Source organism: Notolabrus celidotus, chromosome 7 (genome assembly GCF_009762535.1).
Source record: "Notolabrus celidotus isolate fNotCel1 chromosome 7, fNotCel1.pri, whole genome shotgun sequence".
Classification (NCBI taxonomy): domain Eukaryota; kingdom Metazoa; phylum Chordata; class Actinopteri; order Labriformes; family Labridae; genus Notolabrus; species Notolabrus celidotus.
In genome coordinates this window covers 4,188,144-4,213,164 of record NC_048278.1, presented here as the reverse complement: position 1 = coordinate 4,213,164, position 25,021 = coordinate 4,188,144, and the positions used below count along the sequence as shown (strand labels likewise).

The 25,021-nt window shown below is 41.6% G+C and overlaps 7 protein-coding genes across 11 annotated transcripts; 4 read left to right on the top strand and 3 right to left on the bottom strand.

The window, feature by feature from the left end:
• The first annotated feature begins 2,541 nt into the window (after nt 1–2,541).
• LOC117815470 (histone H4) lies at nt 2,542–2,927 on the top strand. Its single transcript, XM_034687205.1, has one exon. The coding sequence runs from the start codon at nt 2,571–2,573 to the stop codon at nt 2,880–2,882; it is 312 nt and encodes a 103-aa protein (XP_034543096.1). The 5' UTR covers nt 2,542–2,570; the 3' UTR covers nt 2,883–2,927.
• Nucleotides 2,928–6,201: 3,274 nt separating this feature from the next.
• LOC117815464 (histone H1-like) lies at nt 6,202–7,178 on the top strand. Its single transcript, XM_034687198.1, has one exon. It carries the CDS (start codon nt 6,244–6,246, stop codon nt 6,871–6,873), a length of 630 nt encoding a protein of 209 aa, XP_034543089.1. The 5' UTR covers nt 6,202–6,243; the 3' UTR covers nt 6,874–7,178.
• Nucleotides 7,179–7,913: 735 nt separating this feature from the next.
• LOC117815468 (histone H2B 1/2-like) lies at nt 7,914–8,441 on the bottom strand. Its single transcript, XM_034687203.1, has one exon. It carries the CDS (start codon nt 8,425–8,427, stop codon nt 8,059–8,061), a length of 369 nt encoding a protein of 122 aa, XP_034543094.1. The 5' UTR covers nt 8,428–8,441; the 3' UTR covers nt 7,914–8,058.
• A 1,315-nt stretch (nt 8,442–9,756) lies between these two features.
• LOC117815466 (histone H2A-like) lies at nt 9,757–10,211 on the bottom strand. Its single transcript, XM_034687201.1, has one exon. It carries the CDS (start codon nt 10,190–10,192, stop codon nt 9,809–9,811), a length of 384 nt encoding a protein of 127 aa, XP_034543092.1. The 5' UTR covers nt 10,193–10,211; the 3' UTR covers nt 9,757–9,808.
• A 339-nt stretch (nt 10,212–10,550) lies between these two features.
• Nucleotides 10,551–11,285, top strand: LOC117815465 (histone H3). The gene has a single exon (XM_034687200.1). The coding sequence runs from the start codon at nt 10,564–10,566 to the stop codon at nt 10,972–10,974; it is 411 nt and encodes a 136-aa protein (XP_034543091.1). The 5' UTR covers nt 10,551–10,563; the 3' UTR covers nt 10,975–11,285.
• Nucleotides 11,286–12,624: 1,339 nt separating this feature from the next.
• Nucleotides 12,625–21,907, bottom strand: LOC117815463 (CD209 antigen-like protein A). Of its 5 annotated transcripts, XM_034687193.1 has the most exons (9): nt 21,781–21,907; nt 20,111–20,211; nt 19,583–19,870; nt 19,111–19,233; nt 18,677–18,766; nt 14,713–14,787; nt 14,030–14,172; nt 13,844–13,944; nt 12,625–13,065 (listed from the first exon to the last, which is right to left on the bottom strand). In XM_034687193.1, the coding sequence occupies exons 4-9, from the start codon at nt 19,211–19,213 to the stop codon at nt 12,921–12,923; spliced, it is 657 nt and encodes a 218-aa protein (XP_034543084.1). In that variant the 5' UTR covers nt 19,214–19,233; nt 19,583–19,870; nt 20,111–20,211; nt 21,781–21,907; the 3' UTR covers nt 12,625–12,920. The 5 variants fall into 5 exon arrangements, with proteins under 5 accessions (XP_034543084.1, XP_034543088.1, XP_034543083.1 ...); XM_034687197.1 differs by lacking the exon at nt 21,781–21,907 and having other exon boundaries at nt 13,880–13,944; nt 20,111–20,304; XM_034687192.1 differs by lacking the exon at nt 21,781–21,907 and having other exon boundaries at nt 20,111–20,296.
• Nucleotides 19,735–24,475, top strand: LOC117815462 (CD209 antigen-like protein A). Its single transcript, XM_034687191.1, has 7 exons — nt 19,735–19,906; nt 21,218–21,310; nt 21,496–21,726; nt 22,143–22,306; nt 22,386–22,492; nt 23,638–23,809; nt 23,904–24,475. The coding sequence occupies exons 1-6, from the start codon at nt 19,825–19,827 to the stop codon at nt 23,792–23,794; spliced, it is 834 nt and encodes a 277-aa protein (XP_034543082.1). The 5' UTR covers nt 19,735–19,824; the 3' UTR covers nt 23,795–23,809; nt 23,904–24,475.
• Nucleotides 24,476–25,021: the final 546 nt, after the last annotated feature.

Below are 25,021 nucleotides of genomic sequence, written 5' to 3'. Positions count from 1 at the left end.
CATCATTAGTTGATGGCCTATTCAGCTTTTTCACAATATTTACATTTTATAAAATTAAGAGTTTTCATGAAGTGTAAACCATCACTTTCACAATGTTTTATATAAATCCATTTTTAATGAGTTTAACTTATTCAACTGAACTCCTTTTTTATTAATATTTGTAATGTATTGATTCACCTGCAATTGGAGCCTGTTCTGTTATTACAGTATTTCTCAATTGCTAAAACACTAAACCCTTTTGTCTGAACCAGATTCCTTAGCCGCCTGAACCCATGTATTGAATCAGTCCCTCTTTTGGTAAAACCAGAAGCACTTTTCACCTGTTAGACTTCAACCATATCCTCACTCACTGAAACACGTGTTGCACTGTGATGCACTTGTGCTGCATAAAGGTGAGCCCAGGTAGCAATCAGAGGTGGGTAGAGTAAACGGAAACAGTACTCAAGTAAAAGTACTGTTACTTTCTAATGATGTTACTCAAGTAGAAGTAAGAGTACTCATAGAAATAAGAACTTGAGTAAGAGTAAATAAGTACCTAAAAAAAAACTACTCAAGTAATGAGTAACTTGTGAGTAGTATCATATATAAAATTGTACTGTATTGGAAATGCTAATAACAATGTGAAGTGCTCACTGCCTTTAATAAAGTGACATAAATAGGAAAATGCCAAAATGAATGCTGTTAGGCATGGTTTACTTTCAAACATTAAAGAAAGAGAAGCTGCAATGTGCACAAACTAATGTAACCGCTTTCATTTTTTAAAACAAGCTAGAACTTCAAACTGTCTAAGATGTCATCAGAACTCCAGAACATTAATACTCCAACATTACAATAAAAAATATATCTATGCTTTCCAAACTTTCTTTTTTAACCTTTAACTTATTTTCAGTACATCTTACTTAAAAACATAACTTGAAAATACTAAAACAACTTGGAAGTGTTTAAAAAGGCCATGAACTCAGTCCTGAAGAATCTCTCTGAGGTGACTGTTGGGCTTCAGAAGCAGCTGTTTTTATTAGCATGCTACCTTACTGCTCTTATAAGTTACTTTAGATTACTTTCCAACATTTCTAACATGCTTTTAAGATTTAATGTTAACCAGTATGATCCTAAGCTTACCTAACTGTACCTCACCATGACATGCTTTTAAGATTTAATATTAACTACTATAATCATTAGCTTACCTAACTGATAACTAACTATAACATGCTTTTAAGATTTAATATTAACTAGTATGATCATTAGCTTACCTAACTGATAACTAACTATAACGTGCTTTTAAGATTTAATATTAACTAGTATGATCATAAGCTTACCTAACTGATAACTAACTATAACATGCTTTTAATATTTAATATTACCCTGTATGATCCTTAGCTTACCTAACTGATAACTCACCATGACATGTTTTTAAGATTTAATTGTTCTATAAGCTCAAGATTTCCACCGTATAGACAAAGTAAGCAGCGCATAATGTGACTGTTTTTCCTCGTCATTTAGAAGTTATGAGAGAGTCTGGATTTTGGGTACAGGGTAAACATGTTCCTCCAAAGGGGACGCAGGTATTACGCAGCCTCTCTCCCCAGCTGTAGGTGGAGGCGGGGGCGGAGCTACTTCTCCGTTCATTCAGTGTTGAGGCTATTTATAGCTCTGGATCAGAAGGAGCCGCGTGAGAGATCGGCTGAGTATAAAACATATAAAATGTAGAAAAAAAGGAACGGTAAAAGTAGCGACTGGACAGCCCAATGTAACGAAGTAAAAGTACATATTTTTTAACACAAATGTACTTGAGTAGGAGTAAAAAGTACTCTGCAAAACAAATACTCTCAGAAGTACAATTTTTTGAAAAAACTACTCAAGTACATGTAACGGAGTAAATGTAACTCGTTACTACCCACCTCTGGTAGCAATAATAACACATTTGAAGCACAGGAGTCACATCTTAAACACAACCACTCAGAACTGATCACACTTGTGGCTAATGATGTGAGGAAACCAGTATAAACCAGTTCAGAGAGCCCTGGTTGTTGAAGGTTGTTCAATGGACAGAAATAATCTGAGAAGCAGGAAGAGTGCGTGTAAGAGGTGGTCGAGGAGGAAGAGGAGGGGAGTGAAATGGAGAAAGACAGAACAGTAACTTCTGATGAAATCTGAGCTACTGTGATAGACCATGTTCTTCTCATTTATATTTGTGTTTACTTTATTGTTACTGAATACAGGAGCTACATTCAAAGAGGATTTGTTTTTTTGTAAAATCATTTTAGCCTGCTGTAAACATTATAAACATTATTCCTACAGCTTCATGTCCTGATGTGTTTTCAGTTGTTTGATGTAGTGTGTAATGACTCCTCAGGTGGTACTTAAATAAAGATAGAGTAAAGTAAAGTAGTGAGAAAGAGTGTGTGTTTGTTAATGTATGTGTGTTTCATGACTGAAGCTGTCCAGCAGAGGGCGAACATGAATCACAGAAGAAGAGGAAGCTCTGTGTGCTCTGACACGTCCTCATGAGGTATTTAAATCTCTGTGGACTCAGTGTCTGACATCACTTCGTATCTAACCGATCATTGAAAATGTCAGGAAGAGGAAAGGGAGGTAAGGGACTCGGCAAAGGGGGCGCCAAGCGTCACCGCAAAGTCCTCCGTGATAACATCCAGGGGATCACCAAGCCCGCCATCCGCAGACTGGCTCGCCGCGGCGGAGTGAAGCGAATCTCTGGCCTGATCTATGAGGAGACCCGGGGTGTGCTCAAGGTCTTTCTGGAGAACGTAATCCGGGACGCCGTCACCTACACCGAGCACGCCAAGAGGAAGACCGTGACCGCCATGGATGTGGTCTACGCTCTGAAGAGGCAGGGCCGCACCCTGTATGGCTTCGGGGGTTAAACAATCCATTCTATGAAATTAAACAAAGGCCCTTTTCAGGGCCAACCACTCCTACTGAGAGCCTCAGTCCTACAGATAGTCATTGATTAATCTATCAGAGGGATAACCAGGGTAATGTTTTCAAATCTTACATTTCTTTCCTTCTATGAACTAAATATTCAACAGTATTATTTCTATCACAGGGGATACAGCTTTATATTAGCGAACTTGTTAATTATAATACAATTAAAAGTTATGAGACTAAACAAAGATCCTCTCAGGGCCACGTGCTGATGTGGCCCTAATTGAAAAAACTGTATTCCTTGTGTTTTATAACCACCGTGTTTGCATTAAGTGTTTCAACTATTGGCTTTCCATATCTTCACTGATATTCACGCTGAACCTAAACGCACTGCAAACACAGTACACAATTGTAATTAATTTAATTTAATAGTTGCCTTCAGGGGAAATCGAATATCTTTTTAATCAGTTGAATATTAAAAGTTGCTGTTCTAATCTGGCATAATTATCTATTCAAGCCTGTAATTGTGTATTCATTGATTTACTGCAGAAAAGGAAAGCAATATATACACATACAAAAAAATATGAAATAAAATACATACCACATCTTTAAAAATATATACCATGGAGCTCAACAGTAGGCTATAAATTAGTTGTGTTTGCTTTCCTGAATTACAACTAAAATAAGGATCTGTGAAAATGTTAAAAATATTTAAACTTTTTTTTTAACTTTCTGAATGAACATTTTGAATTTTATATGATAGTCTTGTTTTAAGAGTAGAGAAACAAAGATAAATACTATTATAGTTTTTCTCAATTGCTTAAACACATTTCTTAGCATCCAACATGCTTTTCTCAACACTAAGCACAAAACCCAATGTTCAAACTACATTCACCAAATCTCTGACTCTTCCTGCAAAACCAAACAATGTTATCAGATCATACCTGAGTCAATCAGAATTAAAACAACACTGAGGAGTCATTACACATTACATTAAAAACTGAAAACACAATGCTCAGGACATGAAGCTGTAGGAATGTTTATTGTTCACAGTAGGATAAATTAATTTTACAAAAAAATAAATCCTCTTTGAATGTAGATCCTGTATCCAGTAAAAATAAAGTGAACACAAATTTAAATGAGAAGAACATTACAGTGTAATCCACAAAATCAAACTGCTTACAAGTGCTTACAATATCTACAATCATTCAGCCACAGCATCAGGTCTACGTGCTGGGTCAGGGCCACAGGACTTCATCCACATCACAGGCCACACGGGGAAAAACCCAGGTGTACCAGATCCAGCCTCATACTGGTTTCCTCACATCTATAGCCACAAGTGTGATCAGTTCTGATTTACAGTCTATGGTTCTGAGTGACTCCTGTGCTTCAAATGTGTTGCACTTTTTCTACCTGTGCTCACCTTTATGCATCACAAGAGCATCACAGTGCAACATGTGTTTTAGTGAGTGAGGATATGGTTGAAGTCTAACAGGTGAAAAGTGCTTCTGGTTTTACCAAAAGAGGGACATGGGTCCAGGCCACTAAGGAGTCTGGTTCAGACAAAAGGGTTTAATGTTTTAGCAACTAAGAAATACTGTAATATAATACACCCAGGAGATTTAAGTGATACTCCAGAAACAACTTAGTCATTTAATTCACCCGTTAACAGTATAAAAAATACTTTGGTCATTCAAATGTCTCCTTTTATATTCAGCATACTGTGTCAAAGGAAAAGACTAACTTTGAAAATAGGAAATAAATCGAATATATTTATGTATGTACCATTCAGTTCTAGCTCTTCAATCAATCAATGTTGCTTTATTTATAGACCACCTTTCATACAGCCATTTAAAAACTAAACAAAAATATTTGGAAATGAAGTATGTATATAAAATGTATATAAATATACAACACAAGGAAATAGTAAAGAAATAAGTAAATACAAGATAAAATATAAATACTTAAGACAATAAAAAGGTAAGGATAAAATAAATGAAAATAAAAAGTTAGATAATAAGAATTTAAGATTTAAAAATAAATAAAACACAAAAATATCAAAGTAAATATAAAGTAACTTTTAAATGATAAATACAATGAACTCATAAACCTTAGTTCAGCCTTAAGACCATCACATCCTGATAAAGAGATTGCGTGATGGACGATAATATCAGAAATCTGGGAGTTGGATTTGATCAGACTGCAAAAATCTTACTGTTACTTCTGTCAGAGAAACATCAGCAGACTGAGATCTTTACTATCGACCCCTGAACTCCAGATGCTCTTATATGCTCTCATCTCTTCCCCTCGCTCAGCATGTCTGCCCTCAAACACCTCCTATAAGTACAGACAGATTATTAACAGGTCAGAAATAATGCATCATATCATCCAACACTAAGACGTTTATTTATCTATTTTAAACCGTCTGTGTGTTTATCTGTGTAAAGCACATTGTGACGTCTTTGTCTGTGAGATGCTCAATATAAATACAACTTTCATAGTTGTTATGTATTATTATTATTCTAAACAAACATCTTAAACAGTTTGCTTTGAATGAATCTTCGACTCTCTGATCCTGTTTGTGACATTAGGAGCTCAGCAGCTTTGACCCTGTGTTGATCAATGAAGCTGTTTACATGTTAAAAGGAAGCTTATAATGCTCTGATTAAAACATCATGACTGATATAAAACTCTGTAATGAGGCAGTTTGTTCAGTGGGTTCATCAATCAAAAGTCAAATCAAACTTATTATGTGTTTGTTTTGAATATCTTGCTCATTTGTGTCACTGAGAGCTGAGAGAAGAAAGGATGTGAAGCACAGGCCTCACCCTCCATCACTGTGTTTGCTCCTCTCTACAAAACTGCAAATTAAAAAAAAACAGACTTCAGCACTTTATATTTTATGTTCTGTGTCTCTGAACAAACTTGTGGGTCGACAGGAAAACAAGTTTAATCTGAGCTGTGAAGCATTTTAAATAACTTTATTAAAGGAAAGAGGGAGGCAAGACAAGGAGAAGTTGTTGTCATGATGATCAATGTGTGATGTTTGGAGTCTCTCTGATTAAAAATAAAACCTCTCCAGAGTTCATCATGACTGAAACATGAAGGTGAGAGAGTTTACTGTCTGTTCCCTTCATCAGAACCCTCCTGGGACTTCTAATCTTTGAGTTTGAAGTCTTTTTAGTGAAGGAGAAAACACAAGTTGACCGATTTTAAGACCGCACACAGAAGCCAGGCGGTTGGTTGAGTCTCTACGGTTCTCATGTGAGGTTTAAACACACCCTCTGGCTCCGGTAATCACAGCACTCATCTCTCAGACTCTCAGAGTGACAGTGAAACTCTCAGAGTATCAGTGAAACTATGGCAGAAGAAGCACCAGCCCCCGCAGCAGCTCCGGCCAAGGCAGCCAAGAAGAAGTCTCCCAAGCCGAAGAAGAGGAGCGGGCCCAGCGTTAGCGAGCTCATCGTGAAGGCCGTGGGCAAGTCCAAGGAGCGTAACGGGGTGTCTCTGGCTGCCCTGAAGAAGGCGCTAGCTGCAGAAGGATACGACGTGGTCAAGAACAACGCACGCGTTAGGATAGCCGTCAGGAGTCTGGTGGCCAAGGAGACCCTGGTCCAGACCAAGGGAACCGGGGCCTCCGGATCCTTCAAGTTAAACAAGAAGGTCGCAGAGAAGGTCGCCAAGCCGGCCAAGAAAGCAGCTCCCAAAGCGGCTAAGAAGCCTGCAGCCAAGAAAGCTGCAGCGGCCAAGAAGCCCAAAGCAGTGGTAGCCAAGAAGGCAGCAGCCACTAAGAAGTCCCCCAAGAAGGTCAAGAAGCCCGCAGCGGCCAAGAAACCTAAGGCAAAGACCCCCAAGAAGGCAGTCAAGAGCCCCAAGAAGGCCTCCAAGAGCCCCAAGAAGGTGGCCAAAAAGGCTCCAGCGGTCAAGAAAGCCCCCGCGAAGAAGGCAGCCAAGCCCAAAGCCAGGAAGACCGCAGCCAAGAAGAAGTAAGAGGATCAGAGTCATCCCTAAAATAACAAAGGCTCTTTTAAGAGCCACCCACCTCTCCCCTAAGAGCTCTCTCCTGATCCATCACATCAGATTACATGATATTATAGAGTTATAATGACCTATAGGCCACTCTATATTTGAAAGAAGCGCACTGGAGGTTTACATCATTAGCTCACTGAACAATGTAGTCGCACACAGGGTTGCCAGGTCCACGGTTTCCCGCCGAATGCGGCAACATGTTTCATGTTTTCTATTGTTGTGTGGATGTGAGGAAATGTGAACGATTAAAGTCATGTCCGTCTGCACGCGCAACAGTCAGTTAATAAACAGTTAAGCAGAAGAAGGTGACAAGAGTAAGATAAGCAACATGTACAGAAACTTTACAAGCAGCTCTGTTAAACCGAGTTATTTTGTAAATATTGCAAAATGTTTTTAGATATCTAGTATACTAATGACAGTATGGTGTGTAGGATTACATTACACAGGAATATTTTCATCATTAACATTTACTAATCTTCGTGGCACTTTGCTGGTTGTGCCGCCAAGACCTGGCAACCCAGGTCACACAGATGTGTGTTTCCAGCTCATACATGTTTATTATCATTATTGTGCGAAAATGCAGCATTTAGCCTTGTGCTGTAATAAAGAATATGATAACTGGTTATTCAGGCTTACATACATATTCAGTGTATAATTACATTTATCTGAGTAGTTTTATATATGAAGACGTTTTGTTTTGGGATGTTGAAAGTTATTTACCGTCTTAAGACAACTTGAAAATTAACTGCTAGTCATGATGTTCACATTATGAAGAGAAAAAAAATCCAGCCTGACAAGATAAGGCAAACAAAACAAATAATACTAATGGAGGCAGATGTGACTGCATTATGAGCCCTAATGTGTTACACCGAGAGGACAAATTATGGTGTTACCCTCGGGGCGGATGCAGCCTCATTACAATCATAAACCAGTTTAACTTGTTGAAACCTGAATTAAATTATTCTGGCTCTCTCACCATAATATGACGCTTATTTCAGTTCTTGGAATTTTATAGCCTCCAGGATATTTTTATTTGCCTCATTGGTTTACATATTCAACACCAAATTCGATTTCGGAATAAGAACGCTGTAGTTTGAGGTGTGTGGCCCTGAAAAGGGCCTTTGATTGATTAAACAGCAGAGCTGTTTACTTGGAGCTGGTGTACTTGGTCACAGCCTTGGTGCCCTCAGACACGGCGTGCTTGGCCAGCTCTCCGGGCAGCAGCAGGCGGACTGCGGTCTGGATCTCCCTGGAGGTGATGGTGGAGCGCTTGTTGTAGTGAGCCAGACGAGAGGCCTCACCGGCGATGCGCTCAAAGATGTCGCTCACGAACGAGTTCATGATGCCCATGGCCTTAGAGGAGATCCCGGTGTCGGGGTGAACCTGCTTCAGAACCTTGTACACGTAGATGGCATAGCTCTCCTTCCTGGTCCTCCTCCTCTTCTTGCCGCTCTTGGTGGCCTTAGAGACGGCTTTCTTGGAGCCCTTCTTGGGTGCTTTCACTGTCTCAGGCATGGTCACTGACTGAAGTTAATCACAGTAATGTGAGTGAAGATGGTGGGGGCGCTGATTATATCTGTGCTTCATGGAAATCACATTGCGCTGCTGCTCGTAGAGGATTGGCTGGAGCTGCTGGACAGACTCTCAAAAACAAAAACACAAGCACCCACACAGAACTAAGATCATTAGATTTTGAACACCCTGAGCGTTACTTCACATGAGATCCTGTCTGAAACCAGGCTTTAAATCTAAAAACTTTAACATAACTTCTGACTGAGTGAGTGAGCGGGAGTGAGGGAGCGCGCCTTTACGCACAGAGGTGGAGGGAACAGGAACAAAATGTCCCCCTAGAGATCTGTCTTTATGTGACTCACGTTAACATGTAAGTGTATCGACAACATTACAGACTGGATTGAGCACAGAAAGAGTGATGAATGAGAGATTTAGAATCAGATCCACATTGCAGAGTTCCCTGGCCTTGTCCCCCAGGGGCCTCCGTACATCTGTGCTGTTCCTTTGTGTGCTTTACGCGCTTCATTGTGGCTTGGCCTCAACGGCCAGTAACGTACATGTGCCCAAGTGACAGGACTGAACTCAAACATGTGTGACGTTTCACTTGTTGCACCCAGACAGGGACAGAGACGTCTCTGTCATCCACTGCAAACTGTTTGAAATAATCTGAGAATTCAAGGACAACTCTCCTCATCCTACTCCTACATGTTTTTATTACATTAAGTGAATTATCCCGAGAGAGGCATGAACAAGTACAAATTCCTCTTTATACTGAGACAAGTATGAATAATAACCTACACGAGCTCACATAAGTTATTCAACACACTAAGAAACTCTCTTTCTCTCTGTGGCTCGTATCCAGACGAACCTATGAGACAGGGGAGCTCAGGGACTCCAGAAAGGTCTATGGTTAGTAACTTTAATGGGACAGGAAGAAGTAAGACTGGTAGATTATTCCAAAGGAGAAGTGAAGGCTCGACCTCCAATACTATTTCAGGAGACTGTAGGTACGATGAGCAGGCCTGCATGCTGGGAGCATAGTGTTCTAGAGGGGTAATAGGGCACTATGAGCTCTTTAAGATACAACGGTACTTAAAAATATTCTATCACTTATTTGAATCATCTGATAATCGATGGTCATAAATCTAATTTTCATAATGACAGTTCATATTTTTCAGATCATCTTCCGTTGTAGGTCTGACATTTCTAACCCCACATGTTCATGTCCTATTTTATCAGGTTGTGTGAGATGATAAATTACAGCAAGGGGCACACTGAGAAAGTATAATTAAGTATGATAGAGTTGTGTAGAAAGTGAGCTCTCTCGTGGTGTGTGTGGCTCTTAAAAGAGCCGTTGTGGTTTTAGGGGGTCCTTGGGGAGCCTCTACTTCTTGGAGGCCTTCTCGGTCTTCTTGGGCAGCAGGACGGCCTGGATGTTGGGCAGCACACCGCCCTGCGCGATGGTCACACCGCCCAGCAGCTTGTTGAGCTCCTCGTCGTTGCGGACAGCCAGCTGCAAGTGACGGGGGATGATCCTGGTCTTCTTGTTGTCACGGGCAGCGTTTCCTGCCAGCTCCAAGATCTCAGCGGTCAGGTACTCCAGCACAGCCGCCAGGTAGACGGGGGCACCGGCACCGACACGCTGGGCATAGTTTCCTTTACGCAGCAGTCTGTGGACACGACCCACCGGGAACTGGAGCCCGGCACGGGACGAGCGGGTCTTCGCCTTTGCTCTAGCCTTTCCGCCGGTTTTGCCTCTTCCACTCATCTTGAAGTTTCTTTCTAAAGTCTGGACTCAGAGAACTGACACCCTACACGGACTCCACCCCGCTTATATGGCCGCGGGGCGCGCGCCTTGTCCCGGCGCACCAACCAGAGAAGAGGCTTCCAGCTGCAGCAGAGGGCGGCCCGCGCTCAGTTCCACACTCTGAACAAATCTCTCCAATAAGCAGCGGAGCTCCAGGCGGGGACCGACCCCCCCTCCTCGGCGGGGCTGAGCTCCAGGAGCAGCCTCTCTCCAATCAGGAGCCGGAGCTGTGCAGCAGCGTCACCGTGTCTCTTCCGCTCCCCCGCTTTAAGAGCAGCGCGGCTCCTCTTTCTGTTCAATGAGACTCTGAGTTAGAGGAACAAGAAGGAATCATGGCAAGAACCAAGCAGACCGCCCGTAAGTCCACCGGAGGCAAAGCCCCCAGGAAGCAGCTGGCCACCAAGGCTGCCCGCAAGAGCGCGCCGGCCACCGGCGGTGTGAAGAAGCCCCATCGTTATAGGCCCGGTACCGTGGCCCTGAGAGAGATCAGGCGCTACCAGAAGTCCACCGAGCTGCTGATCCGCAAGCTGCCCTTCCAGCGCCTGGTCCGTGAGATCGCTCAGGACTTCAAGACCGACCTGCGCTTCCAGAGCTCCGCCGTCATGGCTCTGCAGGAGGCCAGCGAGGCCTACCTGGTCGGCCTATTCGAGGACACCAACCTGTGCGCCATCCACGCCAAGAGGGTGACCATCATGCCCAAAGACATCCAGCTGGCTCGCCGCATCCGAGGAGAGAGAGCTTAGATTGTCTGCAGCTCCACAAAAACCACAAAGGCTCTTTTAAGAGCCACCTCATTCCCACCAGAGAGCTGCTGTCCTACTCTGTGTCATACCGACTTTATACAACATGTTACAATCAAAGCATCACCTCAGGGGTACAGCTACATGAAAGAGCTAAAAAACAAAAAAAGCCAGATATGAGAGTTTTATTTTCACCTTTCATACAGTGATAAATCTTCTTTCAAAATGAAGTAGCCCTCTTTGAATCAGCATGATGAGAAATGTCTGGATAACTAAGATGAATCTCCTTTTGAACAGAGTAAAACTGATGAAGTGTTGAAACAAACTGTAGATGTGACAGCTTTCAATTCAAGGTTCTACAGCAGAATAATGTGATAATCAATCACCTCTAATCGATAAATATTTCTATGTTGTCTTTTAGGTCAGATGGGTTTCAGCAAAACCAGTTTCCCTTGTATATGCTGACAGAGCAGAGAGTGAGGGTTTATAATGATAAAATCAGCGAAAAGCAATACACATATCCCAATCATAGTCTATTCCTCTAAATGTGAGAAAGTGACTTTTAAAAATTCACTCTACATCTTTATGACGTCTTGAAGTTAAATTTGGAGAAATGTTGCTGTTATTTTCGCCATGCACAACTTTACAAATGGCGCCCCATGGATATCTGTGTGTAAAAGCACCTAACTTAAAGATGACATATTATGCTCTTTTTCATCAAAACATATTGGTCTAAGAGGTCACCAAAACATGTCTTTAAAGTTTATTGCTCAAAAAAACACTTTGAAATCAGATTTTGGTCTGCCTGTAAACCCCTCTTTTTCAGCCCTGCTCAGAACAGGCTGTTTTCTGTGTCTGTGCCTTTAAATGAGAATGAGCTCTCTGACCTAGCCACCTCAGGAAGTGGATGTGGCCTCGGCTGTCCAGCACGTTGATCTAATGTTTACATGTTGGCTGCTCACAGAGCCGCGTTACTTCAACCCTCTGAATCTGATCAACAATGTGATCCTGATGGAGTGGTGCCTGCAGCAGGGCCTTTCTGAACCATTGGTCACAGATTTTGTGTTTCTTGTTGTTTTATTTATCAGTATGTCGACATGTGTCTTGGTACACAGCTACTAACATTTAGCTATGTAGCTATGCTAACTAGCACTAGCACTTTTCCATGAAAAATAAAAATCATCCACTAGATCTTCAAATCTGCAGACGTGGGGAGTAAAACCGACCTCTGTTTTTATTAAGACAGCCTACAACTAGCATTGCTTCCCTCCTAAGCTCCTTGTTAGCACACGTGTGCAGGTAATGAAAAACAGAGGAGGGGTTGAGTTGTATTTTATACAGTCTATGGGCTGAACAAGCTCCGAGCTCTGACTCCGTGACAGACCGGATATTGTTGTGACGTAACAAAAACACTGAAAGCTGAAACGGCTGGTTTCACACACATTTACAGAAAGGTGGAGAAATCAGAACAGGGGCAGAATGGATTTTTTTCATTTTCAGGGGGTTTGTAGACATGCCAGGGAAACATATTTCAGGTAGAGAACCATTAAAAAGTCGATTTTGCATGATATGTCACCTTTAAAGAGGTGAGAGGAACCACTTTGTCCACAGGGGGCGCCATAATAGACTAAACCAAGAGTTCCTCACAGGAGCTTGAAGTACGGGAGTCTTGTTTATTTGATGTTTTACGAACAATGTGCGATATAAAACAAGGTTTACACAAATAGATTAGTTTCTGCTTTAATGTAAATAAAAACAACATGATGATTTAAAAACAGTGAAACCCAGCGTGTCTCTGAAAACAGCTAAAAAAAGATGACGGATCAAACACTGAAGCTGAGATATTTCTCGAAAATGACTGTTTTAAATTTGATGTCAGCAACCCACTTCAGATGAGTTGAGACGATGCCATTAAGATATTAAATTACAGCAAAAAGACGTGAGAGTTATTAAGCCACCGTCTTTTCACAGATCCAGATGTATTGATCTTCACACTGGATGTCATTCCAGCTGCTTCCGTTGATATTGGGCCTTATTTGAACACAATCTTCCTTTTGGCCTCCATTATTGTTCGGCTCCCCAGGACCCCAATAACTGAAACAACAAAGAAACTGTATTTATTTTAAAAACGAACAAGTTCACAACTAAATTCCACCAGATCTGTATTCGATCCATCTCATGGCAAAGAGCTGATAGCTTTTAATTCTACTCAGTGTTTACTTCCTCCATCGTGTTTCTGCTCCGTCTCAGCTCCGACAATCCGAGCCTACCACAGTGGACACGGAAGACTTCAATATGTGTCGGAGCACAACGCATTAAACAGCAGGGACAGGAAGTCAGCCATTGAAGCTACGTTGAAACATCCTGTTAATTTTCAGAATAAAACCGTCACAGCACAGGATCTGATAGGTTTCTATTCTAGTCAATGTGTCAGACGCACAAGACTTCTATTTTTGCCGGATGCCGGAGCACAACGCATCGATCTCAACAGGGCAGATGGAGCGGGACAGGAAGTCAGGTTTCACCAAAACAAAATGAAAACATCTGGTTAATTTTCAGAATAAAACACTCTGTGTTATCACCAGAACATATTTCACGGATGGATGAGGAGAGGAGGAGGAGGAGAATCCTTAATTCAGTAAATGCTTCGGGAAAACCTCTGTCAAATGACTCTAGCTGTCCGGCAGTCCTGCTCTGTGCTGCGATCTGAAAATACAATTGGTGGGTGTTGACGGACGGGAGAGCACGGAGCTGGACCGCAGCGGATTGGAAATGGACCAAGCACAGATCTGGTGGATGTCTGGTATTAGAGGCAAAATGCTTCGTTTTAGAATGATTTAGTTTGGTGTGTGTAAAAGAGAAACGTTTAAACCTTTGGGTAAGCGGGGTGCCATCCACCCATATCCACCTCTTTAGTTTCCCTTGCCAAGTCAGTCCGATCCACAACATCCCGCTGAACTTTCTCGTAAAGTCCTGAAAAGCAGAAATCAAAGATCAACAGAGCAGCTGGAGTCAATCTCTAACTCTGTGTTTGACTTCTGCTCATGAAGACACACACATGCTCCTCTCTGCTGTCGATGATCACCAGGTGTGCACCTCGCTGCAGACAGTCCTTTCTGCTCTCCTGCCAGGACTTCTTTACAAAGGAAACGTAATAGAGACTCAGACCAAAGTGAACCCATCCTTGTTGGAAATAGTGATCTGAAGTGGATAAGAGCAAAAAGATTGTTAAGATCGAGAGTTCAGATCTGAATTCAGAGTTTTAAAAGTGTTCTGTCTCTTACCAGATGCATGACAACAGTTATAGTTTAAAGTTATTTTATTGTTGTGTCATGCATATAAACATAATAACATAACAATAAAAAATGAAAATGCACACTACTTAAAGAGACTATCTTGTCTTCTTCTCCAGGATTTTGAGACAAAATTAGCGAGTTTGAAGACAACAGTTAGCCTGTTGGCATGGAGGAGATTCCGCTAGTGCTGCAGTTGGATTCACTGAATCAACACTTGGAAGGAGATGAGCGCTCGAGACAAAGAGGATTCAAAACGCCTGAAACACTCGACTTAAAGCAAGAAGACAGATTTTAATGTGAACCCTGTAGTTAGCGCTCTAACCCCAGAACAAGTGAGTGCTAAAGGATGATATCAGTCTCTTTGTTCTTGTTGATGTTTATTAACTTTAGATTTTATCGTGTTGAGTCTTTTCATTGTGGAGATGAGTGTCATCCCTGTACTTACCAAGGTCAATGTGACGTCTCTCTGTAATGTTCTTACAGCTGGCCTCGACCTCTGGAGCCACGCTGTCCCGACTGTCTGAAAGAGCAGAAAGCTTTCATGGAAGACTTGTCTTTTAAAACATGAAGTCACATCAGAACAAGGTTTTTCTTGGACCTAGTCTCTGGGATGTCACTCATTGTTTTCAGAAGAAGCATCACAAAGCAGTGATGATGCTTTCCAGTTTAGAAAAACAGATTCAACCTGAAGACTGGTTTGGACTTCTGTGTTGAATCGACGGTGTAGCTTACGCCGTAAGTCTGCGTGGCCCTGTTTCTCTCTTTCAATATATTTATTCTTAAATAAAGATTTCACAATACACAAAAACCCCACAAAGAAAATAAACCCATAATGCTCACAGAAAACATTATCAAAACAAAGCAAAACAAGACAAAAAAATAAAATAAAAGACAAATTTTTCTTTCACAGTGTTAGTACATGCAGCAAACACAACCTGAAACATGTATACATTTAACATTTTAATGTGATACATTTGATACCCCTATGCTTATTACTCTTACCCATTCTTCTTTCAGATAACTTGCTATTGGTGACCAGTCTGTTATAAAAACTTCAAGAGTGCCTCTGAGAACATGAGATAATCTCTCTAATGGTAAAATAGACATGAGTTTTTCATACCACATTTTAATGTCAGGAGGCTCTTCATCCAGCCACTTCTGAAGAATAGTGAGCCGTGCCGCATAAAGAGCAATTCTAAGAATGTATCTGTGTTTTCGTAGATAGGTTGAATCTAATCCCAATACAAAACTAAATGGGTTTAAAGGAACATCAATTTTAAATATCTTCTTCATTTCCATTTGGACAGATTGCCAAAAACTTTGAACTTTAGGACAGGACCACATCAGATGACTATAAGTACCACAGTTAGTTTTACATTTACAACAAAATGATGAGCACATGGAATCATATTTACTTCGGATAGCTGGGGTAACATGCAGTCTGTGAATAATTTTGTATTGCGTTTCATAGGATTTGTTAGAACATGTAATTTTCTTTGCATTTAACAGAATATTTTTCCACATTACATCATCTAAGTGGGACCCGAAATCTTCGCTCCAACTTGTTTTACTCTTTATATTAGGAATTTTAACAAACATTTGAGTATATAAATAACTTAGAATGTTCTTCTTTAAAGATGAGGCCTTAAGTACCGTCATTTCAAGTTGATTCACATTCAAACCATGTTTATATATTGGAACAGCTTGGATGTAACTCCTAAGCTGTAAATAACGAAAAAATTGTGTTTGAGGAAGAGAAAAATCAGCCATAAATTGAGAAAAGGATTTCATAGTCCCACCTAAGAGGAGGTCTGGTATTTTAACAATACCAGCATCCCTCCATGCTCTAAAACCCAGATCTGAACAAGACTGAGCGAAATCAGGATTACAGAAAATAGGCGCTAAAACAGAATATTTATTCATAATCCCAAAATGTCTTTGTACAAGGTTCCATGTTTTCAAAGTATTTCTGTTTCTAATTTATTGAAGTGCTTGTTCAACTCAGCCAGCGCAACGCAAAACAACAATGCAGCCGTTAGACTCAGAGGCAGATCTCATGCACCAATATTTCATTAGAAATAACTAGGAAAGATTGAAAGTAAATGATAAATGAATAAATTAAAAATGAATAAATACATCCATCCTAAATAAATAAATACAAATTTAAAAATTAATACATGAATAAACACTAAATTAATCAATTAAGAATCAATAAAAACATAGACACTAAATTATTAAATATTTTTTTAAATAAATAAATAGATTAAAACATCTAATTTAACATATATGATTAATTATACAAATCACAATAACAATATATACACATTCAATAAACAGTAAAGAGCGTGGCCCTCTTTCAACACAGAAGTCTGATGTGCTCTTCCTCCAAAATGTAACTGAGTTGAAACGATTCAAGCCCTGTGATTGGTCCACTGGGTAGCATCATATTCCCTGTGTTTACAACTTTTCAAGAATCACTGCACATCACAGTACATCCCAACTCCTCCGACGTCTCCTCTCTTTTCTTCTTTGTAATACTTGTTTGGTGCTCAACGTCAACATTTATCATCTCCAGTTTAACACAGCCAAGTATACGTGCAAGTTTTTCATAATCAGTCCTCTTTAATGTGACTCTAAGCAAGAGACCAGGAGCTGTTTGATTCAGCTTCATATTTTCCTTTTTAAAAGAATGAAATGAAACCAGAAAGCCCCACGCTCTTCTTACCTCATCTTAGAGTATTTCTTCAGGTTTCCTGAAACTTCTGCTTTTTTCTAAATGACTGAATTACTGAATCTAACTGAAATGGACTGAAGCTGCATTTTCAGGATTTATTAAACTTCCTCCCAGAAACTTTCTTTTTAGATAAAACTTATAGTTAGAGCTGGATCAGGCTTGGACCAGCTCTTAGTTCTGCTACTATAGGCTCAGACTGCTGGGGGAACTGACACACTGAGATCCTGTCTTTCCCTCTCTCTCCTCTCTGTGCCTGTCTCTTACTTTAACTCTTCCTGTCCCATTAAAGTTACTAACCATAGACCTTTCTGGAGTCCCTGAGCTCCCTTGTCTCGTAGGTTCCTCTGGATCTCTGCTGCTGTGGACGTGCCAGACTCCAGCTGCTACAACTACTACTATCTGTCTCACCACTATCATCTCTCTCTCTCTCTCTCTCTCTCTCTCTCTCTCTCTCTCTCTCTCTCTCTCTCTCTCTCTCTCTCTCTCTCTCTCTCTCTCTCTCTCTCTCTTCATCTCCCTCTATCCCTCTCCCCAACAAGGTCTCAGCAGATTTGTGTCTAACATGAGTCTGGTCCTGCTGGAGGTTTCTGCCTGTTAAACTGTGGACCCACAGATCAATATCCAGTTTGGATCTCAAAACCTCATGCCCACTAAGTCTGCCCGGAATCTGGGTGTCATGATCGATGACCAGCTAACCTTCAAGGTTCATGTTGCCTCGATTGCTCGGTCCTGCCGTTTTTCCCAGAACATGCAACACAGCTTCTGGTTCAAGCTCTTGTAATGTCACGCATTGACTACTGCAACTCTCTACTGGCAGGCCTCCCTGCATTCACAGTTAAACCTCTGCAAATGATCCAGAACGCAGCAGCACGTCTGGTCTTCAACCAGCCTAAGACAGCTCATGTCACTCCCCTGCTCATTTCGCTACACTGGCTTCCAGTTGCAGCTCGCATCAGATACAAAACTCTATTCATGACTTACAAAGCAGTCACCAAAACCGCTCCAGTTTACCTGGGACCCCTCATCCAGGTCTACTGCCCTTCTCGCCTGCTACGCTCAGCCTCTGAAAAGCACCTAGTGCTTTCAGCACACAAGGCCTCAAAATCACTAGCTCGACTCTTCTCTTCTGTGCCAGACTGCTACAACTACTACTATCCATCTCACCACTATACTCTCTCTCTCTCTCTCTCTCTCTCTCTCTCTCTCTCTCTCTCTCTCTCTCTCTCTCTCTCTCTCTCTCTCTCTCTCTCTCTCTCTCTCTCTCTCTCTCTCCCTGTATCCCTCTCTCCAACACGGTCTCAGCAGATGTGTGTCTAACATGAGTCTGGTCCTGCTGGAGGTTTCTGCCTGTTAAAGGAAGTTTGTCCTTGCCACTGTAACTTTCTAAATGCTGCAAAGTGCTCTGCTCATGGTGGATTAAGATGAGGTCAGACTGAGTCCTGTCTGTAAGATGGGACTGGATCTTATTCTGTCTTGATGTTGGGTCTTTGTTAATAATAGAACAAAGAGTACGGTCTAGACCAGTTCTGTTTGGAAAGAGTCTGAGGAGAACATTTGTTGGGATTTGGTGCTTTATAAATAAAGATGTATTGATTGATCATCACATCTCTTCTCTGAAGCTGTAATCCCAGAGTTTCAAAGAAGCAAACAAAGAGGTTAACTTAAAGTGACTCACAGAAAGCGAGACGCAGAGAGACGTTGAGAACAACTTGTAACATGCAGAGGAGTCCAAAGCTCAACGCAGCCCGTCTGAAGAGTTTTCTCTCTGTGTGAAGGAAGAAAGAGATGGCGTAAGTTTTCTGCAGCCTTTTCATTTAAACCGGCTTCTGGGTTTATAACTACAAACACCAACTAGTACCTCAAACAGAATTTATTAAACATGCATCTTTGTTTTGGGAGGCCAAAAGTGGAGCTTTCTACGGTGGCCCTGAAGGGCAAAACATCATCTCTATGAACCAGCAAGTACAGCTTTAAAGTGAAAAACTTTAACAAAGCAGGATTTTTACATTCAAAACACAAAGTTAAAATGAAAACAAACTTGTATAACACGTTTAAATACACAGGATCTCTTCTTTGTTCAGTTCCACATTTTAGAAAATCTTTACTCACCAGTCGCAGCAGCGGTCGCTCCAGAGCAGCGCTTCAGGCCCTGACTCCTGTCCGGTACATTCACATAATCCAAAGGGATCTCAGGATCCTCTAACCTCACCATGTTAACCAACAAACTGCAGACTATGAATGATAGAGAAAGGGCTTTTCAAGAACATACCAGTTGGTAAACCAGTTCTTCTGCTTTTTATGTTTCTTTGCCAAAAAAAGGGTCACACTATTCTTCTTCCTGTTTTTTCATGGTTTAAAAAACTCCTGATTTCAACACGCGTGAAAGCTCTGTTTCCTGTTTTGTATCTCTAGGGTATGAAAAAACATTTCCTAATTATAAAGGATAAAAAGCTGAATACACAACATAAATAAAAGAATAAAAAACAGATAATCGCTCACTCTTTTCCCTTTCAGCCACGACCATTTAAATATTTTTATTCTCAGCTTTAACTCGTGAATAATGACTGAGTTTGAGTCTCACCTTTGGGGGACAGTCTTTTTATCTTTTAATGATAACTATTACACCTGAACACATCATTGAAGGCTCTAAAGCAGGCATGTTCTATGTCACAGCCTGTGAAACATGCTTTCTTCATTTCCTTTACATGTATGGTGTTTTCCACTCTTGCGTTCGCCTCTTCCTCTTTTCAAAGTCTGTACAAGTCGTCTTCAGTGTCTTTGCTCTCTCTTCAGGATCTAAAAGTGAAGGAAACTCGTCTGCAGATGATGGAGGGGACGGAGATGGATTATGTTAATGAACGACCAAGTCCTGAGCAGAAACACATCAAGGGTGAAAACCAAAAAGGTAATTCAGACTTCACTTTGTGGTCATGTGCTTCAAATAATTAAGGAGAGCAACAAACTGCGTCTCAGCTAACAGCTGTGTGAACATGTTCATACTTATGGCAACATGGAACATGTTTACAGGCTGTCTTCTAAGGTTTAAGATGCAAGATATTTAGTTTCAGAATTATTCAGTTTGGTGTGTGTAAAAGAGAAACGTTTAAACCTTTTGGTCAGCGGGGTGCCATCCACCCATCTCCACCTCTTTAGTTTCCCTTGCTGAGTCAGTCCGATCCACAACAGGCCACTGAACTTTCTCATAAAGTCCTGAAAAGCAGAAATGAACGATCAACAGAGCAGCTGGAGTCGATCTCTCACTCTGTGTTTGACTCGAATATGTCTTTATTCAAAGACACTCCACGGTGGACTCATCCATACCGATCACATTGAGAATAAGGCCCCGCCCATACGTACATGGATATTTTTGACAGCATAGTTTTCTCTCTGTTTTGGTCTCACGTCCTCACGCAAACACTTTCAGGTTTTCAAAAACGCTTTCCAAGGTGGAGACTTTTGAAAACAGTTTTGTCATTTTCGTGCAGAGACAAATATTTTGGGAAATGCTGACGCACCTGGGCATGGGAAATGTTCGTTATATGTATTGCGGATTCATCGGGCTACTGGTTTGTTTACTTCTGCTCAGAACTGTTAGGTTTAGTCCATAGACTGTATGAATAGTGGACGTAGTATCCGTGACATCACCGTTCTGTTCCTGAGCGCTGTTTTGAAGCCGATCGTTGGTGGCAGCCATATTGGAAATGCTGAACTCAACTTAACTTAGCGTAAGGTAAAGAGGTGGGGTTTGAGCCTCCTCGCCAACAGCTATGTGTTCTCGCCTGTCAGTCAAGTCAGTCATGTCCTTATTTGGGCAAAAACTTGTAATCTTAATATCATCTGAACCGTCGCGTTAAAAAAAAATACAGTGTGTGCCGATGGAGAAATTAGCTATGTAGACCCAAGCCGTTTTTTGTACCAAGCTTTAAACATGTTTATTTCTGCTGTTAAGATTGTCTTCTTTGAATGCAATAGGAGGTGGGAAGTACAGTGATGTGCCTACAGTGTTGATTCAACACAGAAATTTAAACCAGGCTTTAGGTGGAGTCAGTATTTTTAATGTGTGAAACCATGTGAGTGTATGAGCCCTGTTAGTAGATAATCTTGCTGCTGGTTCCCTTACTTTATGAAGTACTAGTTTATATGTTTTGTATTGTGATGCATCAACAGTTAATGACAGCGTCTTCTTGTTGATGTGTATGAATGTTTATCTGTGCAGGTTTTACAGAACGGAGACTCTGTATGCTGCTCCTCAGCTTTGGTGTGCTGTGCATCATACAAGCCACTCTCAACGTGTCTCTGCGTCTCAGTCGTGAGTATGGACTCTATACGTTACGTAACTTCAGATGTGCTCACGCTGTTGCACAGTAGTTGCAAACCCACAAACTCTGCTGTAATTCAACTCATTGCACACTTTTTCTTCTGCAACACAACCTGAGAAATGTCAGCATTTTCCTTCAAACAGTTAAAATGTAACTTTCTTGTGTTTGTATTTAGTGTACTCGAGGAGCAGATCAACTCCCTGCAACACATCCCAGTTTAAAGACCAGACACAAGGGGTGCAGATAGACTGTGAGCGAAGGAGGAACAATGCGTTCAACATGTTACAGGAGAGATTCAACGCGCAGGCCCGAGACAAAAACCTGCTGGAGAACCGGATCAGCGAACTGAACAACATGATCAAGACTGTGCAGGAGGAGCGGGACAGACTTAGAGTGAGGGTGAGAGGTGAGGACAGACTAGCACCCTCACTTTACTAATACAAATCTGTCCACCACTCACCTGTTATGAGACAGTCCTGCACCTCTTCATGTAGTGTTGTGAAGTCGCAACTCTTCTAGTGTTTTTGTAGAAGATGCACGAGCGAGACAACAGATCTGACTTCACAATCTGAGGCTCCTTTAATGACACTATACAGAGTCAGTCTGGGTTCAGAGAGTCCATGGTTATGAGTCAAACAGCCGCCCTCCCTGTAAAACAGAATATTAATAATGAGGTCTTCTTCTCTGGTTACTCGAACTGGACTGGGACTCGGGGTCGTTTATGGTCACAGATATGACTTACTTGTCATCCTTGTTCACTCTTTGACATTTCTCCCGTGACGTCTACTCATCGCTGCTATCTCTTTATATTTCCCCGTCCAGAGCTGGAGGGCTGTCTGTCTGACTCTTCGTGTCCAGCAGGTTGGAAAGAGATCAACTCCAGATGTTACTTCCTCTCTACAGAGAGTAAAACGTGGCAGGACAGCAGGAACTACTGTCAGAGTCAGGCCGCAGACCTGGTGGTGATCAACAGCATGCAGGAGCAGGTAACGTGTGGTTCAGTGTTTGTTGGTGGTGTCACAGGAGAAGTGTTGAAGTCACGCTTTCTTTGATCTGAACTGACAGAGGGCACTGTACCGTCTGGATGGGGATTCTTATCTCTTGTTCTGGATTGGTCTACATGACACAGCGGGGACCTTCAGATGGGTGGATGGATCCGCGCTGGCTGCACCGTGAGGCCTTTAGACCGTAGAATAAAACCTGGTTATTAATTACAGTCTGTGAACAAACCTGAATGTGTCTGCAGGAAAAGTCCATTATAATGAGAATTTTGGACTTAATAGACCTTCATTTGTCTACTCTAGACAAATCTTAAGGTGCATTTCGACCAGAAGTTCCAGGAACTTTTAGACCCAGAACTTCTCTTCCAGGAACTAAAAGGTTCCTGTGGCCCCATTATTCTCTGCTTTTCGACCAAGGCCTAAAGTCCCATGTAAACCAGACCAGTGACATGTGGAGAAAAAATAAAGTATTTGCACTACACCGTCAGACCAGTAGAGGGCAGTAAAACAAAGGCCATTAAACAAAGATGACACCATTGAAGGAGACAGACAGACAGTTAGTTAGCCTGTTAGCATGGAGGAGATTCCTCTTGTGCTGATTTTGATCAAGCTGTATTACACATGGATTCACTGAATCAACTCTTGGAAGGAGAGGAGCGTGAGTAGCAAAGACATTTTAACACACCTTTTAAAGCCGTGTCAGAGATGGACTGGTGTTCCGGTTTAAAGAGTGACCCTGTTAACTGGAGACTCTCAGCCGGATGCATCCCTCATAAACGTCTTTAGACGATCATTAAATATCTGATGAGGATATTTGGACATTTGAATAAAAACTCAACTAGGCTGCATTCCCGAGGACTCCTTCTGTGTTTCAACAGCTGTTGTAAACTCCACAAACACTGACACATTCAGCTGAAGGTCTCCAGTTTACAGGGTCACTCTTCAGACTGGAACACCGGGAGCTCACAGAGACGCATTCACACCATCAGGCTCAGAGAAGACCAATGATCAGGAGGTATTAAACCAAGTAAATCACAGGTATGGGTGTGATGTTATTGTGGACAGAGGGGGAAATAAAAACACTGAAGGTACTCTACCGGTCAGAGACGTTCAGCATTGCAGGCCCGCCCCCAAAGTTCCTGCATCTTTGAAAAGTACTACCCCCAAAAGGGACTTTTCAGAGGAGAGATTAACTACCCAGGAACTCAATTTGGTCGACATGCACCTATAGACGAGACCATATATGTCTGCATGATATATATTTTTTCTGTATACATGTTTAAACCATACGCCTTTGTCACTGTCCTGTTGTTAAGATTCTGGCAGTCTGGTCAGCCGGATCATGGTGGTCCTAACAACATAGAGGACTGTGTTGAGATGTATCATCGTAGCCCAGAGCTGGCCAATTGGAACGATGCCCGCTGTGAAGATAAGCGAAAGTGGCTGTGTGAAAAAGCTGCTAATACTTGTTAACACGAGCTGAAGGAGGTAAAAATAAGAGATTGTGCTTTCGTATGAAGAAGAAGGTCACTGTTTCCTCTGGGTGTTGTTTGACCGCATTGTTGTGCCCTTGTTGTTTCAGGCGTCACTCGGCCTGAATGGATGGTGGACCTCTTCGTATGACAGTTAATTCAACTTCCCCTGTTCCCAACGCCACTGCATCTGCCACCACCTGTCTCTCCTCCTCCTCCAGTTGACATCCACCAATTGTCCACCGCCCGTCTTCCCTCCGATTCATGTTTAAAATCTCTGTTCTGGATATCCAAAGCTTTTGTGATGAAACTGTGTTCTGTGCCTCTCATGCTAACATGACTGTTCGTTGAAACCCTTTCTTCGTGCGACTGTAAGGTTAGCTGGTTTAGTTTCTTCGGGTGTTTTGGGCTCTAGGTTTCTGGTTTCACTCTGGGTTAAGATGATCCTCTTTGTAAGCCTCTCAGTAGCTTATGTTGGACCAGGTGAGTTTACTTTAAGGGGTTGTAGTTTACATAAAGAAGCTGATCTCTTTGTTTGATTCATTGTTTTGGCGCCTTGTGCAGCCCTTCCCTTTGTTTCCTGCCTCCTTTATGGATTATAAATTAGCGAGTTTGTGGTGAATTTATGTTATTGTTGTTTTTGGTTGTTAAACAATAAACAGTGTATTTTTGTTTGATTCAATCAAGAAGCACTTTGGATTTTTTTAGGGGGCGCTGGTGGCCTAGCGGTCTAAGCACCCCACGTAAAGAGGCTGTAGTCCTGGTCGCAGAGGTCATCGGATCGACTCCCAGCCGCGACCATTTGCTGCATGTCTTCACCCACTCCCCACTCCCCACATTTCCTGTCTCTCCTCAGCTGTCTTATCAATAGAGGCAAAATGCCAAAAAATATAACTTTAAAAAATAAAATGAAATTTCCAGAGGCTTTAAAGATGACTTTCTTATATTCTTCAAAGGGCTGACGGCTCTTCGCACAGATATTTGAAGGACGGTCAGAGAATCAAACATTAAACAACTTTAATTTAATACTTTCTCAAACTTATGAAAACATTTGTTAAACATATTTATTGATCAAATTGTACAACTGATGTGAAAATCACCTTTAATATTCTTAAATCAGCTTAAATGTCACAAAATAACTGAACTCGTATCATGCATTAGCAATACTCTTAAAGCCGATCATAAGCTACACAAAATGTTACATTTAAAGTCAACGTAGAGACACGAG